The sequence below is a fragment of the Theropithecus gelada genome, chromosome 7a, assembly GCF_003255815.1.
Source record: "Theropithecus gelada isolate Dixy chromosome 7a, Tgel_1.0, whole genome shotgun sequence".
Lineage (NCBI taxonomy): Eukaryota > Metazoa > Chordata > Mammalia > Primates > Cercopithecidae > Theropithecus > Theropithecus gelada.
The window spans coordinates 34,027,216-34,044,359 of NC_037674.1; the positions used below are offsets into that span (position 1 = coordinate 34,027,216).

General features: G+C 39.9%; 1 protein-coding gene across 2 annotated transcripts in view; it reads right to left on the reverse strand.

The window, feature by feature from the left end:
* The window catches only part of ADAM10 (ADAM metallopeptidase domain 10), a 155,795-nt gene that overhangs the window by 120,240 nt on the left and 18,411 nt on the right, over window positions 1–17,144 (reverse strand). For both annotated transcript variants that reach the window (XM_025389931.1, XM_025389930.1), the window contains exon 2: window positions 2,818–2,968. In XM_025389931.1, the coding sequence (XP_025245716.1) occupies window positions 2,818–2,968 (151 nt within the window). The remainder of the gene's footprint in view (window positions 1–2,817; window positions 2,969–17,144) is intronic.

Genomic DNA, 17,144 nt, shown 5'->3' on the forward strand with positions numbered 1-17,144 from the left:
GGCCAGGTATGGTGGTTCATGCCTGTAATCCCAGCACTTTGGGAAGCCAAGGTGAGCAGATCACTTGAGATCAGGAGTTCGAGACCAGCCTGGTCAACGTGGTGAAACCCGTATCTACTAAAAATACAAAAATCAGTCTGGCATGGTGGCGCACACCTGTAGTCCCAGCTACTTGGGAGACTGAGGCAGGAGAATCACTTGAACCCAGAGGTTGCAGTGAGCCGAGATCATGCCACTGTACTCCAGCCTGGGCAACAAAGCAAGACTCTGTCTCAAAAAAAAAAAAAAAAAAAGGTATCCTAAAATGACCCCTATAAATGAGACCACATTACATGAGATTTCCTGGTTTCAGGTCCTTTGTTTACTGCCTCAGCAAGAAGTTCTCCCTCCTTTGTATACCTACAGCATTTTATCTGTAATGTAACACATCATATGTGTCTTATACAATAACTTAGGCACATCTAACCGCTCCTATGAGATCTATGTTTGCTTTATGTTTTATCACCCACAGCCTACACTAAGTAACTTTTCACTAGCAGTCAATAAACATTTTTTTGGACAACTATATGGCAGCCCACTCACTCATGCAAACCCTCTCGCTTTCCCGACTCTCTCTCACTCACTGACACACACACAAAGGAGCTAGGGATTTAGTTCTGCCATTTATTCAATATGAATTACATGATATAGCTAACAAAAATCTGATTATATATTAGGAATAGATATTCAAGCCAAAAGCAGCTAAAATCTTCTCCTTTTGACAATCAAACCGTATTTGGTATATATTAATATAATTAATAATACTAAATATATTTTGAGATGCTCATTAAAAACAGTAAGACTAATGATTGCTTGTAATTTCATAGTACATACTAATAAAGAATGAGTAATTTTAAAACATCTGAAGGATCATAAAAATTTACATAAACTGCTGCCACTAAAATGTTTATCTAGAAGTAAAGACCCTGAAATAAACCTTTTTCCCTCCTTCAAATAAATATTTTATAACTTGAAAGTAATTTTTTCAACAATAATCATCACTTTTGTAATGTGGAGAATCATTAATTTAAGTAACACATTTATTTCCATGTACAAAATACTTTTAAGTTTTATAGCGTTCCTAATTATCAGATTTTTCATCCATTAAAATGTTTTTTCAGCACATGTACTATATGTGCAATGTAATAGATAATACCAAATAGTAGCCACGATGCCTGTGAGGAACAGAAAACACAGTTATGCAAAAATTAATAAGAAGTACCCACAAAACGGAAGAGAGCACAAATGAAGATGCCAATGATTCCGATAAGCAATTTTAAAGTTTAGAGGGAATTAAAAAGTAAAGTGTCTAAGAGGCAGAAGTTGAATTGTACATTAAAAGATGATCAGGATTTAGGACAAATGACACAGAGAACAAAGTTTACGTGGTATATTCAGTGACTAGAAGATCATTCTGGGTGAAACAGACACTTGATGCTGGGAAGTAAAACAAAGTAAGTTTACAATAATAGACTAGGATTAATTTACAGAGAAACTAAAGTCAAATTAAGAAAATCTGGCTAACAATCATTAATTGAAGACTTTAGAGCAATAAGCTGACATGAAAAAATAAGTATTTAGAGAAAAGTCATCTCATAGCAGTAGAATAGCTTTAATGGTAAACAGAGTGGAAGCTGGGAAACTTATTGGGAAGTGAATACTACAGTAATCAATCAGGGTTACATCATTAGAAAAAGTACAAAAGGAATAGATTTAATAATTACACATAAGATAGAGAGGGCTTCACAAAGATCTCCAAGATTCTGTAAGAGTCCCTAATAGATAGAGAAAAAAATAAGGGGTGTTTAGCCAGGTCTCAGTAAAATTAGTGCCGTGTAAGCTATTTAACTTCTCTGAGCCTTAGTTTCCTCGGACGTAAAAACCTATTTACCTGTGTCTAGATGTTGAGAAGATTAAACAAGAAAATGCATATAAAGTATCTAGAACACAACAGGTACTCAATAAGTGATTTGTTTTAACTTCTCTCCCTTGACTCCCCTTTATCACTTAACAATTCTGACTGAGAATCGAACAATACAGCAGGTAATCTATCTACCAGCTGTCATTTTAGAACTGGTAAAAGTGAGTAAATGATGTATTCAATGGCATACAAGTAGTTACCTTCACTGCTGGCACCAGTAGATAGATATATTGACCATAAAACATACAAAGTAGTAAGAAACTATGAACACAGAAACTTTTTTTTTTTTTTTTTTTTTATTTTTTGAGACGGAGTCTTGCTTTGCCGCCCAGGCTGGAGTACAGTGGCCGGATCTCAGCTCACTGCAAGCTCCGCCTCCCGGGTTCACGCCATTCTCCTGCCTCAGCCTCCCGAGTAGCTGGGACTACAGGCGCCTGCCACCTCGCCCGGCTAGTTTTTTTGTATTTTTAGTAGAGACGGGGTTTCACCGTGTTAGCCAGGATGGTCTCGATCTCCTGACCTCGTGATCCGCCCATCTCGGCCTCCCAAAGTGCTGGGATTACAGGCTTGAGCCACCGCGCCCGGCCGAAACTTCTTTAAAGACATATCTTTTACTAACGTAAGATCTGATTCATAAATTCAAAAACATTTAAATTTGACTGTTTCCTCAACAATATAAAAGGGCAATCCATTTTAAAATAAGTCATTTTTTAATGCATATACCAAATTCCAGTGGAAATGGAATTTCCAAATGAAGACCTGGCATTAGAGAAGGAAAATTAAGGATATAAATTTCTTCTTCAACTTAGATTGAACACAGAGGAACTTCAGACACAGTCAGCAATAAATTCACTTACCTTCCATGGGCATGGAAATCTAGACGTAAAAATTGGTCCTCATGTGAGACTGCTCTTTTGGCACGCTGGTGTTTTTGGTGTAATGAATCCACATTGTAAGATAATCCTTCATAATGTCTAATATATTTATTTAAAGGATTCCCGTACTGACCTATAAAAAATAAACAACAGTCGGAATTAGTATCATCTTGAAGACCCCTTCTAGTTCTAACATGATTATTCATGTATCTATGAATATGTATGAAACAATTTCTCCCTAATCCCAGGACTATTACAAATTCTCCATTAATATTAATACATATATTATTAAAACTTATCCTGACGGTAATTCCAACCGCACACACACGTTTGGATGTTAGCCGTAAGTTTGTTTTAGATGTCCTTTATCAGGCTGAGCAAGTTCTCTTCTATTCACATTTTGCTGATAAAAACTATCAGGGCCAGGTGCAGTGGCTCACTCCTGTAATCCTAGCATTTTAGGAGGCTGAGATGAGAGGGCTGCTTGAGGCCAGGAATTCGAGACCAGCCTGGTCAACATAGCAAGACCTCATCCCTAATAAAAATAAAAAATAAAATAAAAATAAACAAAAAGTACAAAAATAAATAAAAAGTTAAAAAAAAAACTATCAGGAATAAATGCTTATTTCTGTACCTGCTCTTTCTGCATCTATTAAGATGATCATATTTTTTTCTTTTTAATTTATTAATATGGTGAATTAAATTTACTGATTTTTGAATGTTAAGCCAACCTTGCATTCCTGAGATAAACCCTACTTGGTCATGTTGCCAGATTCAATTTACTGTAATTTTGTTTAGAATTTTGTTATCTGTGTTCAGGGGATATACTGGCTTATAGTTTCTTTTCTTGTACTATCTTTGTCAAGTTTTGGTATTGGGGTAAAAAATGTGTTGAGAAGTATTATCTCTTCTTCAATTCTCTGGACAAATTTATGTAGAATGAGTGCTCAGTCTGGGGCTAATTATTTCCCACTACTGAGACAAGACCTATCTCAATAGTCTATCCAATGCTCCATGAACTGAGTTCTTCCAGTCTACCTGGTAAAAAAAAAAAAAAAGGCACTACTTACAGCCCTATCTGAGCACCAGGTACCATTCAATCTAATCTTTTGGGATGATTCTTTAGCCTCAGGTAGTTTCCTCATATGAGCTGATCAGAGCTCTGCTGAACACTACAGTGGAAGTCTCTGCAGATCTCAGGGATCCTCTGTGCAGCTCTCTCTTCACCCTGATATTCTGTCTGTGACCTCCAGCCACTTTGGTCTTCATCTCTTCAGCTGAGGGAGTTCACTGGACTCTACCTAGGTTCCCTCTCATAGCACCACAACCCAGAAATCTCTCAAGGCAGAAAGCTGGCACAAAGGGCCAACCTTATTGTTTTGCCACCCAGGGTCCCTCACTACCTGATGACCAATGCCTTAAAAATCATTGTTTCACCGGGCGCAGTGGCTCACGCTTATAATTCCAGCACTTTGGGAGGCCGAGGCAGGTGGATCGCCTAAGGTCAGGAGTTCAAGACCAGCCTGACCAAGATGGTGAAACCCAATCTCTACTAAAAATACAAAAACTAGCTGGGTGTGGTGGTGGGTACCTATAAACCTAGCTACTCAGAAGGCTGAGGCAGGAGAATCACTTAAACCCGGGAGGCGGGAGGTTGTAGTGAGCCGAGATCAAGATCACACCATTGCACTCCAGCCTGGGCGACAAGAGTGAAACTGTTTCAAAAAAAAAAAAAAAAAAGGCCGGGCATGGTGGCTCACGCCTGTAATCCCAGCACTCTGGGAGGCCGAGGTGGGTGGACCACGAGGTCAGGAGATGGAGACCATCCTGGCTAACACAGTGAAACCCTGTCTCTACTAAAAAATACAAAAAATTAGCCAGGCATGGTGGCCGTGCCTGTAGTCCCAGCTACTCAGGAGGCTGAGGCAGGACAATGGCTTGAATCTGAGAGGCAGAGCTTGCAGTGAGCCAAGATCGCGCCACTGCACAACAGCCTGGGCAACCGAGCAAGACTCCATCTCAAAAAAAAAAAAAACCATTGTCTTTCTGTATTTTTCCTGGTTTCCTTGTTTCCTTTCAGGCAGGAATGTAAACTTGGTCCTTATTTCTCCATCTTCAAGAGAAGCAAAAAAAAAAAAGTGATTCTTTGACAAATCAAGTAAAATTTTTAACTAAAGAAAACTGTCGTCTTTTATAAAACAAGTAAGTATTCTAAAAATGGTTCATCTATTACCCAACACTAAATTTTGTAATCCAACACCAAATTTTCTGTTTATGCACTAAGTGGTTAAGGGCATAAACTCCGATGTCAGATTATCTGGGTTCACGTTCTAGGATATGTTGGACAACGATGTGAATATACTTAACACTACTGAAGTGTATACTTAGAAATGGTTAAGACAGTACATTTTACCTTAAGCATTTTTTACCAGAATGAAAAAGAAAAAAAAATGATCTGGGTTTGAATACCACTACCTTCAGTTATTAGAACAGAAAACTACTCAGGTTCAGTCTCCCATCCATAAAATGAAGACACTAGAGTAGCTCTCTTTTAAGACTCACAGATTAAATTATTTAAACCACGTGTGACAATTAATATTAGAGAGCCTACCAAAGAGGCAAGGTTCAATAAATTATCCATCATCATCATCTCTACCCCTTCCTCCTTTTCTTCCTTCCCCCACATTTGCCTTTCAGACCAATATACACACACCGAAGCCAAGAATTCAGGAATAAAAAATAAAACTAGGTTGAATTCTGATACTTCCTAGCCATAACCACATGAGCTAGGTAATTTTTTAACTTTTTTAAATCTCAGGAGGTAGTTTTTTAATCTGTAAAATGGAGACAACAATGCCTACCTTAAATGCATGCAAAAAGCTCACGAGCACAAAGAACGGCATAAAAGGACGATTCAACTTAAACTATTATTGAGTTACTTCTTCCTCCTCTTGAACGCACTCCTCCCAAGAGAGGTGAGAGGAATGAGTCCAAAACTATCTTCACAAGTAGCAAAGAAATTACAGTGAAGCCAATTCTAAGAGATAATAAAACCCACTAGCATGGAACTTTTAAAAATCAAGACTAAATAATAGAATCAAATATACCAATGCATCTTCTGTATCCTTTAAACATACTTATAAATGTAGTATACTTGAGTTTAGCAAAAAATAAGAAATCAAGAATGGGGAAGTATGAAAACTTCTGAATAATTTCTTCCATTTTGAAAATTTCCACTGGATTACTGAATTGGATTTAAGTGGTCTGAGTTGCCATAGCACAAGCTTGGCTTTGTAGAACTGTGGATTCCACTCCTTTTTCAGCACCAAAGGCATCAAGCTGGTTTTTATTTCTGTCTCTGGTGCTTAAATTAGGAAAAAGTCAAGTTTTTAAGTCACAGTTCAGAAAAAGTATTTTGTCACTTCTGATAATTTAAAACAATAACTATTGCTGTTCTGGTGAAGCATGCACGACAAAAGCTCAACTATTTACACAGCTGAAATTCTACTGGGAGAGTTATTAAACAGAGTCATCTTTTCTCTGTCCCACATACAAATAAATTATATAAAAGCAACATAATATTCACTTTCACTGGCAAAAGACCTGAGCAACGATTTTCTGAATCTTTGTAACTGCGATAGAACATGATTCACAGGGTTTAATTGGGAAACTTAAAAACACTTCCCAGCGACACACAGTTACCAAGTCCATCTCATTATCATCTTCTATATAAGACCTATGAATGTTCATCTTAATTATGCCTAAATATCAGCATTTGTGTAATCTCAGTATTGCAAAAAAAAAAAAAACTTACATTAAGATAATGCATGAAATCAAATTACGTAGTTTCTATTCCCCAATACTTAACGAAGAGGGAAATAAGGGGGACGTGGGTAGAGGATAAAGCAGCCTACCTGCCCCTCCGCCCCCACTCCACACACACACAGAACAAACTTCAAGAACTGAAATCGGGTCAGATGCAGTGGCCCACACCTGTAATCCCAATACTTTGGGAGGCCAAAGTGGGAGGATCACTTGAGTCCAGGAGTTCGAGACCAGCCTAGGCAACACAGAAAGGCCCCTGTCTCTACAAAAAAAATTAAAAACTAGCCAAGTGGCCAGGCGTGGTGGCTCACACCTGTAGTCCTCCCAGCACTTTGGGAGGCCGAGGGGGGTGAACTGCTTGAGGTCAGGAGTTCAAGACCCGCCTGGCCAACATGGTGAAACCCCATCTCTGCTAAAAATACAAAAAGTAGCTGGGCATGGTGGCGGGTGCCTGTAAGCCCAGCTACTCGAGAGGCTGAGGCAGGAGAATCGCTTGAACTCGGGAGACGAATGTTCAAGTGAGCCAAAACCATGCCATTGCAATCCAGCCTAGGTGACAAGAGCAAAACTCTGTCTCAATAAATAAATAAATATCAATAAATAAATACATATATAAATAATAGGCCAGCATGGTGGCTCACGCCTGTAATCCCAGCACTTTGGAAGGCTGAGGCGAGTGGATCACCTGAGGTCAAGAGTTCAAGGCCAGCCTGGCCAACACAGTGAAACCTCGGTCTCTACTAAAAATACAAAACTTAGCCTGGCATGGTGGCGTGCGCCTATAACCCCAGTGACTCAGGAGGCTGAGGCAGAAGAATCACTTGAACCCAGAAGGTGGAGGTTGCAATGAGCCAAGATTGCAGCACTGCACTTCAGCCAGGGTGACAAAAGCAAAACTCCATCGCAAAAAATAATAATAATAATAATAAATAAAAATAAATAAATAAATAAATAATAAAAACTAGCCAGGCATGATGGTATGCACCTGTAATCCAAGCTACCCAAGAGGCTGAGGGAGTATCACTTAATCCCAAGTGTTCAAGGCCACAGTGAGCTATGATAATGGCCCATTGCACTTGAGTCTAGGTGACACAGACCCCATCTCAAAAAAAAAAAAAAAAAAAACAAAACAAAAAAAAGAACTGAAATCAAATTAAAAAAGATAAGCAATTTGGCTGATACATGCTCATGAATGTCAGTTCCCTTCCCAACTTCATGCTCTGTAACATTATGTTGGTAGCTTGAAATCAGCCACAAAGGGAGTATTTACACCACCGAAACTGACATTGAAAAGGCAACAAATTCGAGAATTTTTTTTTTTTTTTTTTGGACAAGGTCTCGCTTTGTTGCCCAGGTGGAGTGCAGTAGCACTATCAAGGCTCACTGCAGCCTTGACCTCCAGGGCTCAGGGGATTCTCCTACATCAGCCTTCCCAGTAGCTGGGGCTACAGGCATGCACCACTATGTCTGGCTAACTTTTGTATTTCTTGTAGAGACAGGGTCTCACTGTGTTGACCAGGCTGGTCTCAACCTCCTGGGCTCAAGCAATCCTCCTGCCTCAGCCTCCCAAAATGCTGAGATTACAGGTGTGAGCCACCGTACCCAGCCAAATCAGAGGATTTTTTTTTTCTTTTTTTCAAGAGAGTGTGCTAAATACAACACTGGTCATAACCTAATAATATAATCTTTCAAACAGATAGCCAAGGAAGGAAACAATATTTTAATGAAAATGTGGAAAAGCATGGCACACTGGACTTCTGATGTTGCCCCTAGCCCTCAGATGCCACACAATTCACTTATTTAAAAATCTCAAGAGAATGGAGTCTTGGAATTCTCAAAAAAATTATATATGATCACAGCCCCATGACTGCAGAAAAGTGAATAAAACACAAAATAATCAGCCCCTCAAACTATGATTTGAAGGGGGAAAAAAAATACACTGGTCTCAGAGGCAGAAAGAAAAGTAAAAAGAAATCACAAGCCAAGCATAGTGGCTCATGCCTGTAATCCCAGCACTTTGGGAAGCTGAGGTGGGTAGATCACCTGAGGTCAGGAGTTTGAGACCAGCCTGGCCAACACAGTGATGAAATCCATAGTGAAACCCATAGTCTCTACTAAAAATACAAAAAAATTAGCCAGGTGTGGTGACAGGTGCCTGTAATCCCAGCTACTTGGGACGCTGAGATAGGAAAATGGCTTGAACCCGGGAGACGGAGGTTGCAGTGAACAGAGGTCATGCCACTGCACTCCTGCCTGGGCAAGAAGAGCCTCCGTCTTAAAAAAAAAAAAAAAAAGTCACCCACTTTATATCATAGCAAAAAGAGTATGTGGGCAGAGAAGATCCACACAACCATGAACATAACATTGTAAAAACACACTAGAGAACAAAAAAAACATGAAAGAAACAATAAAAGGAAAATAGAAAAAGAATCCTATTGAGAAGAAAATAAAAGACATTTGGAAACAATCCTACACAAAGCAGAGTTAGTCTTAGATGATATTAAGAAATTCATATTGGCTAGACGTGATGGCTCACACCTGTAATCCCAGCACTTTGGGAGGCCGAGGTGGGCGGATCACCTGAGATCAGGAGTTCGAGACCAGCCTGGCCAACATGGTAAAACTCTGTCTCCACTTGGGAGACTGAGGCAGAATTGCTTGAACCCAGGTGGCGGAGGTTGCAAAGAGTCGAAATCGCGCCACTGCACTCCAGACTAGACAACAGAGCAAGACTCCGTCTCAAAAAAAAAAAAAAAAAGAGAGAGAGAGAGAGAAATTCATATTAATTTTCCTTAGTACAACAACATTGTGATTATGGAAAAGGAGAATTTTCTAAATTTGGGGAGGTACATTTTAAATATTTAAGGGTAAAATGACATGATGTCCACAACTCACACTAGAGTGATTCTAGGGTGGGAGACAGGGTAAAAAAGAAAAAATATGCGAATTATTAAATCACTAGCCACTTCAGGAGTAATAGAGACTGAATTTAGCCTACCACCATAAACAATTAGAAAACTAGACAAAAGATGTGACAAGAGAAACAAATGAAGTGAGATCTACTACAACTGGCCGAGGTTACTGCCTGCAAGCAGTCTCCAGGCCAAACAGCAGGGAGGAGAAACCAAGAGCCTAAAGGTTCCACTTAATTGAGACAGACCTCTGAGTTCAGGGAGATCAGGTATTTAGAATCTATGGGCCAGAGTGTCAGAAAGCAGGAACCTGAACAGAGAGAGAGCTCCAGCCACCTCAAGTGAGGGTTCCCTAAGGGTTTGGCTGACTACTGATCTAAGCATGTGAGAGAATAAACTATCCCGCCTCAGAAAAAATGAACCACCAGCAGAAGGAAGCAAAACAATCCTCAAAGCTCACACAAGGGCTGGGAAATGTTCATATTCCTACCGTTTAGAGAAGAAAGACCTTGTGATGCATGGAGCATTGCTACAGTCCTCAGAAAAATAACACCTTACTAGTGGAGTGAAATTAGCCACAGAGGCTGGGCACGGTGGTTCACACCTATAATTCCAGCACTTTGGGAGGCCAAGGCAGGTGGACTGCTTGAGCCCAGGAGTTCAACTCTACTAAAAAATACAAAAATTAGCTGGGCAGAGTGGCACATGCCTACAGTCCCAGCTACTCGAGAGGCTGAGGTGGGAGGACTGCTTGAAGCCCAGGAAGTCAAAGCTGCAGTGAGCTATGATCGTGCCACCACACTCCAGCCTGGGCAACAGAGCAAGACCCTGTCTCAAAAATAAACAAACAAACAAACAAACAAATAAAAAGTATTTATTACACGAATATACAAAATAAAAGAAAACTAGTCAGGCATGGTAGTGCATGCCTGCAGTCCCAGCACTTTGGGAGGCTAAGTCAGGAGGATTCTTCAAGGCCAAGAAGTTCAAGATCAGCTGGGCAATATAGCAAGACCTTGTCTCTACAAAAAAAAAAAAAAAAAAGTAAAACTTAGCCAAGCATTTTTATTGCACACCTGTAATCCCAGCTACTCAGGAGGCTGAGGCAGGAGGTTTGCTTGAGCCCAGGAGTCCGAGGTTGCAGCGAACTATGATTACAACAGCCTCAGCAACAAAGTGAGACCCTGTCTCAAAAATTAAAATTAAAATTAAAAATATAAATAAATAAAAACCACATAAAGACATGTCATAAGCTAATGACTAAAAACTAGAGAGAAAAAAATCTTAAAATCATTTGTGGGTAGGTAAGCACCAATGAAGCCAGAAAAAAAGACACATTTTATAAATAGAGGAACAAAGATAAAACTGATAGCACACTCTATGTTAAGTCAGAAGAAAATGGAGCAACATATTTAAAGTACTACAAGAAAAAAATAACTTTATCAACCTAAGATTCTATAGCCAGTGAAAATAACTTTCACAAATGAAGGTGGGAAGAGGAGGTAAAACAAAGCCCTTTTGGGTTTCAAAGCTTACAACGCATCACTAGTAGCCTCCATTAATAGAAATGATAAAGTTTTTCAGACAGAAGGAATAATACCAAATGGAAATCTACATTGATGCAAATAATAGTGACAGAAATAATGAATATATAAGAAAATAAAAAGGATTTCTTTTTCTCATTTTTAATCTCTTTCAAAGTTAAGTGAATATATTTTTTAAAACACAATCTACTGTGGAATGTATGACACACAGAATTAAAATGTGTAACAATAACAGCACAACAGAAAACAGAGGAGAAATGCAGTGTACATATACTCTGTAAGAAGTGAAATAATATTTGAAAGTATACAGTGATAAGTTAAGATATTATACACTCTGAACAACCTTTAAAAAATACAACAGGTGCCGGGCGCGGTGGCTCACGCCTGTAATCCCAGCACTTTGGGAGGCCGAGGCGGGCGGATCACGAGGTCAGGAAATTGAGACCATCCTGGCTAACACCATGAAACCCCGTCTCTACGAAAAATACAAAAAATTAGCTGGGTGGCGGGAGCCTGTAGTCCCAGCTACTCGGGAGGCTGAGGCAGGAGAATGGAATGAACCCGGGAGGCGGAGCTTGCAGTGAGCCGGGATCGCACCACTGCACTCCAGCCTGGGTGACAGAGCGAGACTCCACCTCAAAAACAAAAAAAACAAACAAAAAAAAACAGGTATATTATAAAGCCAATAGCAGAGATAAAACTGAATCATTTTTTAAGTATATATTGGGAGGTTGAGGCGGGTGGATCACTTGAAGTGAGGAGTTTCGAGACCAGCCTAGCCAACATGGTGAAACCCCGTCTCTATTAAAAATACAAAAAGTAGCAGGGCATGGTGGCAGGTGCCTGTAATCCCAGCTACTCAGGAGGCTAAGGCATGAGAATCGCTTAAACCCAGGAGGCAGAGGTTGCAGTGAGCCGAGATCGCGCCACTGCACTCCAGCCTGGGTGACAGAGCGAGACTCAGTCTCCAAAAACAAAAGAGAACAAAAAAAAAAGTATATTACTCCTGAGAAATTCAGGAAAAAGAACTATGCACAGATGGAATAGAAAACAAATAGAAAGATGATAGTTTAAAACTCAGCCATATGAATAATCACATTAAAAGTAAACGATCTAGCTGAGTACAGTAGTATGCACCTGTGGTCCCAGCGACTCAGGATAATGAGGCGGGAGGATTGCTTGAGCCTGAGAGTTTGGCACTGCAATGCACTATGATAACATCTGTGAATGACCACTGCATTCCAGCCTGGAAAACAGAGAGAGACCCCCATCTCCAAAAGAAAGGAAAGGAAAGGAAAAGGAGAAGGGGAGGGGAAGGGGACGCAGAAGGGAAAGTAAACATATAACATAACAATTAAAAGGCAAAAGCTGTCTTTATATATATTTTTGTTTGTTTGTTTTTCAAGAGACAGGGTCTTACTCATTGCACAGGCTGGAATGTAGTGACATGATTATAGCTCATTGTACCCACCACCTCCTAGGTTCAAGCAGCCCTGTCACCTTAGCATTCCAAGTAACTAGAAACTGGTGCACCACCACACCATGCCTGGCTAATCTTTTTTTTTTTCCCCCGGAAACGGCGTTTTGCTTGTTGCCCAGGCTGTAGTGCAATGGCGCGATCTCGGCTTACTGCAATCTCCCACTCCCAGGTTCAAGTGATTCTTCTGCCTAAGCCTCCCCAGTAGCTGGGATTACAGGCATGCACCACCACGCCCAGCTAATTTTTGTATTTTTAGTAGAGACTTCGCCAGTTGGCCAGGTTGGTCTCAGACTCCTGACCTAAGGTGATCCACCCACCTCGGCCTCCCAAAGTGATGGGATTACAGGTGTGAGCCACGGCGCCCAGTCTGGCTAATCTTTTTTATTTTTTGTAGAAATGGGGACTCACTATGTTGCCTAGGCTAGTCTTGAACACCTGGTATTAAGTAATCCTACTGGCTTGGCCTCCTAAAGTTCTGGGATTACAGGCATGAGATGACACGCCAGCCTTGTTATTTTTTTAAAAAGGGAAATGTTAATATATGCTAACAGACACAAAAATAAAGATGAGTTAAAGTAAAAAGGATGGGGAAATATATAACATCCAAACCCTAATCCAAAGAAAGCTGGAGTGGCTATAGTAATAGCTGAAAAAGCAAACTTCAAAACAAAACAAAAAAAATTATAAGGGATAAAGAGGGACATTTCATAATTCAAGAAGAGAACATAACAAGCCTAAAGATGTATGTACATAACAGAGCTTCAAAGTATGTGAAGAAAAAGTTGATAGAACAGAAAAAAGTAGACTCTGTAACTAGAGTTGGAAATCATACCACTCCTTTCTGAACAAGTAGACAAAAAAAATCAGTAAGATTACTAAAAACTTAAATACAAAGAACTTGACTGGATAGATAGAATATATTTCTTTTTAAGGGCACATGGAACAGTCACAAAGATAGACCTTAATCCTAGGCCGCAAAGCATGTTTCCATACATTTTTAAAAGACTAAAATCTAAGAGTATGTTTTCTGACTACAGTAGAATTAAGTCAGTAACAGATATGCAGAAAATCCCCAAATATTAGGAATTTACATTTCTAAGTAGTTCATGGGTCAAAGAAGAAATCAAAAGGAAATTAGAAAGTATTCTGAATTGACTGCAAATAGTCCAGGGAGCTTTTCGGATTGATACAAATGTTCTATGATTATGGAGGTAGTTATACAAGTAAATACATTTCTCAAAATTTATAAATTTGTACACTTAAAAAACTGTTGAATTTTATTGTATGTAAACTATATCTCAAAAAAGCCGACTAGATTTTTTTTTTAATAAAAATATTGAGGCCAGGTATGGTGGCTCACACCTTCATTGGGAGGCCGAGGAGGACAGTTTAAGGTGAGGCATTCGAGACCAGCCTAGGCAACATAATGAGATTCCATCTCTATTTTTAAGAAAAAAGAAAAATGTCGCTTCAAAGTGATAGGTATATGGGTTTCTGACCTTCCTACCTTTTCCCTAAGATAGAAAATTTATAAAAGTTACAAAAGTTACAAAATTTCTCTAAGTTATAAAATTTTTTAAAAGGGGCCAGGATCAAAAACAAAGGCAAATCAAAAAGACAATTCAAAATATTTCAACTTATCTTCTCAGTAAAATAAATGAAGTTAACATTCTACTTACTTCCAATACTAAGCAGCCTGTAATGATTCGGTATTAATATTCCTACATAACTGTAGTTTGCTAATAGGACATAAGTAGTAAGAGATGGGGAAATAAAAGATTAAATGACAACCAGCGACTACAGGTCTTAAAAGAACACTGGGGGAAACCAACATCAAGGCAAAATATCCATTGAGAAAACAGCAACTAAACCATTTTCAAGAACTTCTTAGAAGACCAGAAGGTCCAACTCAAAACTGAAGCTAAAGCAAAAGAAAATATGAGCCATGTGTAGTGGCTCACACATGTAATCCCAGCACTTTGGGAGGCTGAGGCAGAAGAATTGCTTGAGCCCAGGAGTTTGAAACCAGCCTGGGCAACATAGCAAGACACTGTCTCTATGTTTCAAAAAAAGAAAGAAAAGAAAATATGGAGGCCTACTACTCATCATGTGTTCAACTAACAAGTTCTTTCAACTATTACCACTGAGACTGGAAATTATGTTTATGGATGTTTACGTCTTTATCCAATTAAATCTTTTTCCGTGTCTAGCATTTTGCAATTTTCTGAACACAGAACCTTGTTAATTCAAACTGTGTTTCAGCTACTAACAGCATAGGTATCTCCAGGAAAAGTGCTAGCAATGCTGAATCTTAGGCTCCCCGCAGATCTACTGACTGCACAAGTGACTCAGGGTGTACCCCAGACTACCCCAGAATGATCTGTATGCACATTCAAGATTGAGAAGCACTGTAACCTTTCTTCACTCAGAAATTCCCTGACTTCTACCAGCAGCTATACAGGTTGAGTATCCAAAAATCTGAAATCCAAAATGTTCCAAAATCTAAAATTTTTTGAGCTCCGACATGATGCTCAAAAGAAATGCTCAGCCAGGCGCAGAGGCTCAAGTTTGTAATCCCAGCACTTTGGGAGGCCAAGGCAGGTGGATCACTTGAGGTCAGGAGTTCGAGACAGCCTGGCCAACATCGCGAAACGCCTTCTCTAGTAAAAATACAAAATTAGCCAGGAGTTGTGGCACACCCCTGTAATCCCAGCTACACAGAAGGCTGAGGCAGGAGAACCCCTTGAACCCAGGAGGCGGAGGTTGCAGTGAGCCGAGACCGTGCCACTGCACTCCAGCCTAAGCAACAGAATGATGCTCTGTCACAAAAAAAAAAAACAAACAAAAAAAACACCTCATTGAAGCATTTTAGATTCTCACCTTAGGAAATGGTAACCATAATGCAAATATTCCCAAAATCTGAAAATTTAAAGATCCAAAACACTTTTGGTCCCAAGTATTTCAAATAAGGATACTCAGCTAGTATCTCTTTTTTTCTACACACTTGCTTCATGGAGCTATCATTTAAGCAAAAAATACCTCTACTGACGTCTCAGGCATTGTACTGAGTAGAAAAAGTTTCCAAATAATGTAGAACAAGGGTTGGCAAACTGTTGTCCAAAGGCCAGTTCCAGCTGGCCACCTGTTTTTACAACACTGCTATGCTCATTCATTTACATATTTTCTATCTCTACTTTCACACAACAGCAGAGTTGAATAAGCCAAGTATTACAAAATGTTACAGAAGAGGTATTAAATCTTTGGTAAGTCACTTAAACACTTAGATTCATCCACCTTTGGTTATAATTCACCTTTTTTTCCTCTACAAGAGGAATACCTGAAATCCACGAACCTGGTAGTTAATTAACCTGGTAGTTAATTTTAGGTGTCAACTTGACTAGATAAAGGAAGACCTAGAGAGCTGGTAAAGCATTATTTCTGGATGTGTCTCTGAGGGTGCTTCCAGTGAAGACTGGTGTGTGGAGTGGTGGGCTGACTGGGGAAAATCCACCTGCAATGTGGGCAGGCACCATCCAATTGGCTAGCGGCCAGGAAAAAACAAAAAGGTAGAGGAAAAGAAAATTCTCCTTCTCTTTCCCCTTGGACATCAGGGCTCCAGCCTCTACGGCCTTCAGCCTCAGACAGAGTTAAAATATCAGCTTCACTGGTTCCCAGACATCAAGACTAAAATGAGCCATACTACCAGCATCCTAGGGTCTCCAGCTTGCAGACTGCCTATCATGGGACTTCTCAGTCTCTATAATCGCACAAGCCAGTTCCCCTAATAAATCCTCTCTCATGTATCTATCTGTACATATACATATCCAGTTGGTTCTGTCTCTCTGGAAAATGCTCACTGATATAGTCAGTTCTCTGTATTCACGGGTTCCACATTAGTGGATTCAACCAACTGGATTCAAAATATTGAAGGGGAAAAAAATTTCACAAAGTTCCAAAAGGCAAAACCTGAATTTGCTGTGCACCAAGCACTATGCTGAATCCACACAAATGAAGTGCTGGCATTATATTAGGTATTACAAGAAATCTGGAGATGGTTCAAAGTATATGGGAGGGGCCAGGTGCAGTGGCTCACACCTGTAATCCTAACACTCTGGGGGGCCGAGGCGGGCAGATCACTTAAACCCAGGAGTTAAAGACCACCCCGGGCAACACAGCAAAGCCCTGTCTCAACAACAACAACAAAAATACAACAAATTAGCCAGGTGTGGTGGCACACACTTGTAGTCCCAGCTGCTCAAGAGGCTGAGGTGGGAGCATTACCTGACCCCAGGAAGTAGAGGCTGAGGTTAGCCGTAATCACACCACTGCACTCCAGCCTGAGTGAGAGAGCGAGACCCTGTCTCAAAAAAATAAAAATACTAAAATTAAAGTATGAGAGGGCATTTTGCAGTGAGGCTCAGAAGACAACAAGCACCGTGAGGTAACTCCACCCAAGGTAGTTGGTAAGGAGTGGAGAATGAATATGCACCTTCCAAGCAGGGTGTTTCTTTCAGAGTGTCACAGGTGAGAACCCCTAAGGCAGGTCAG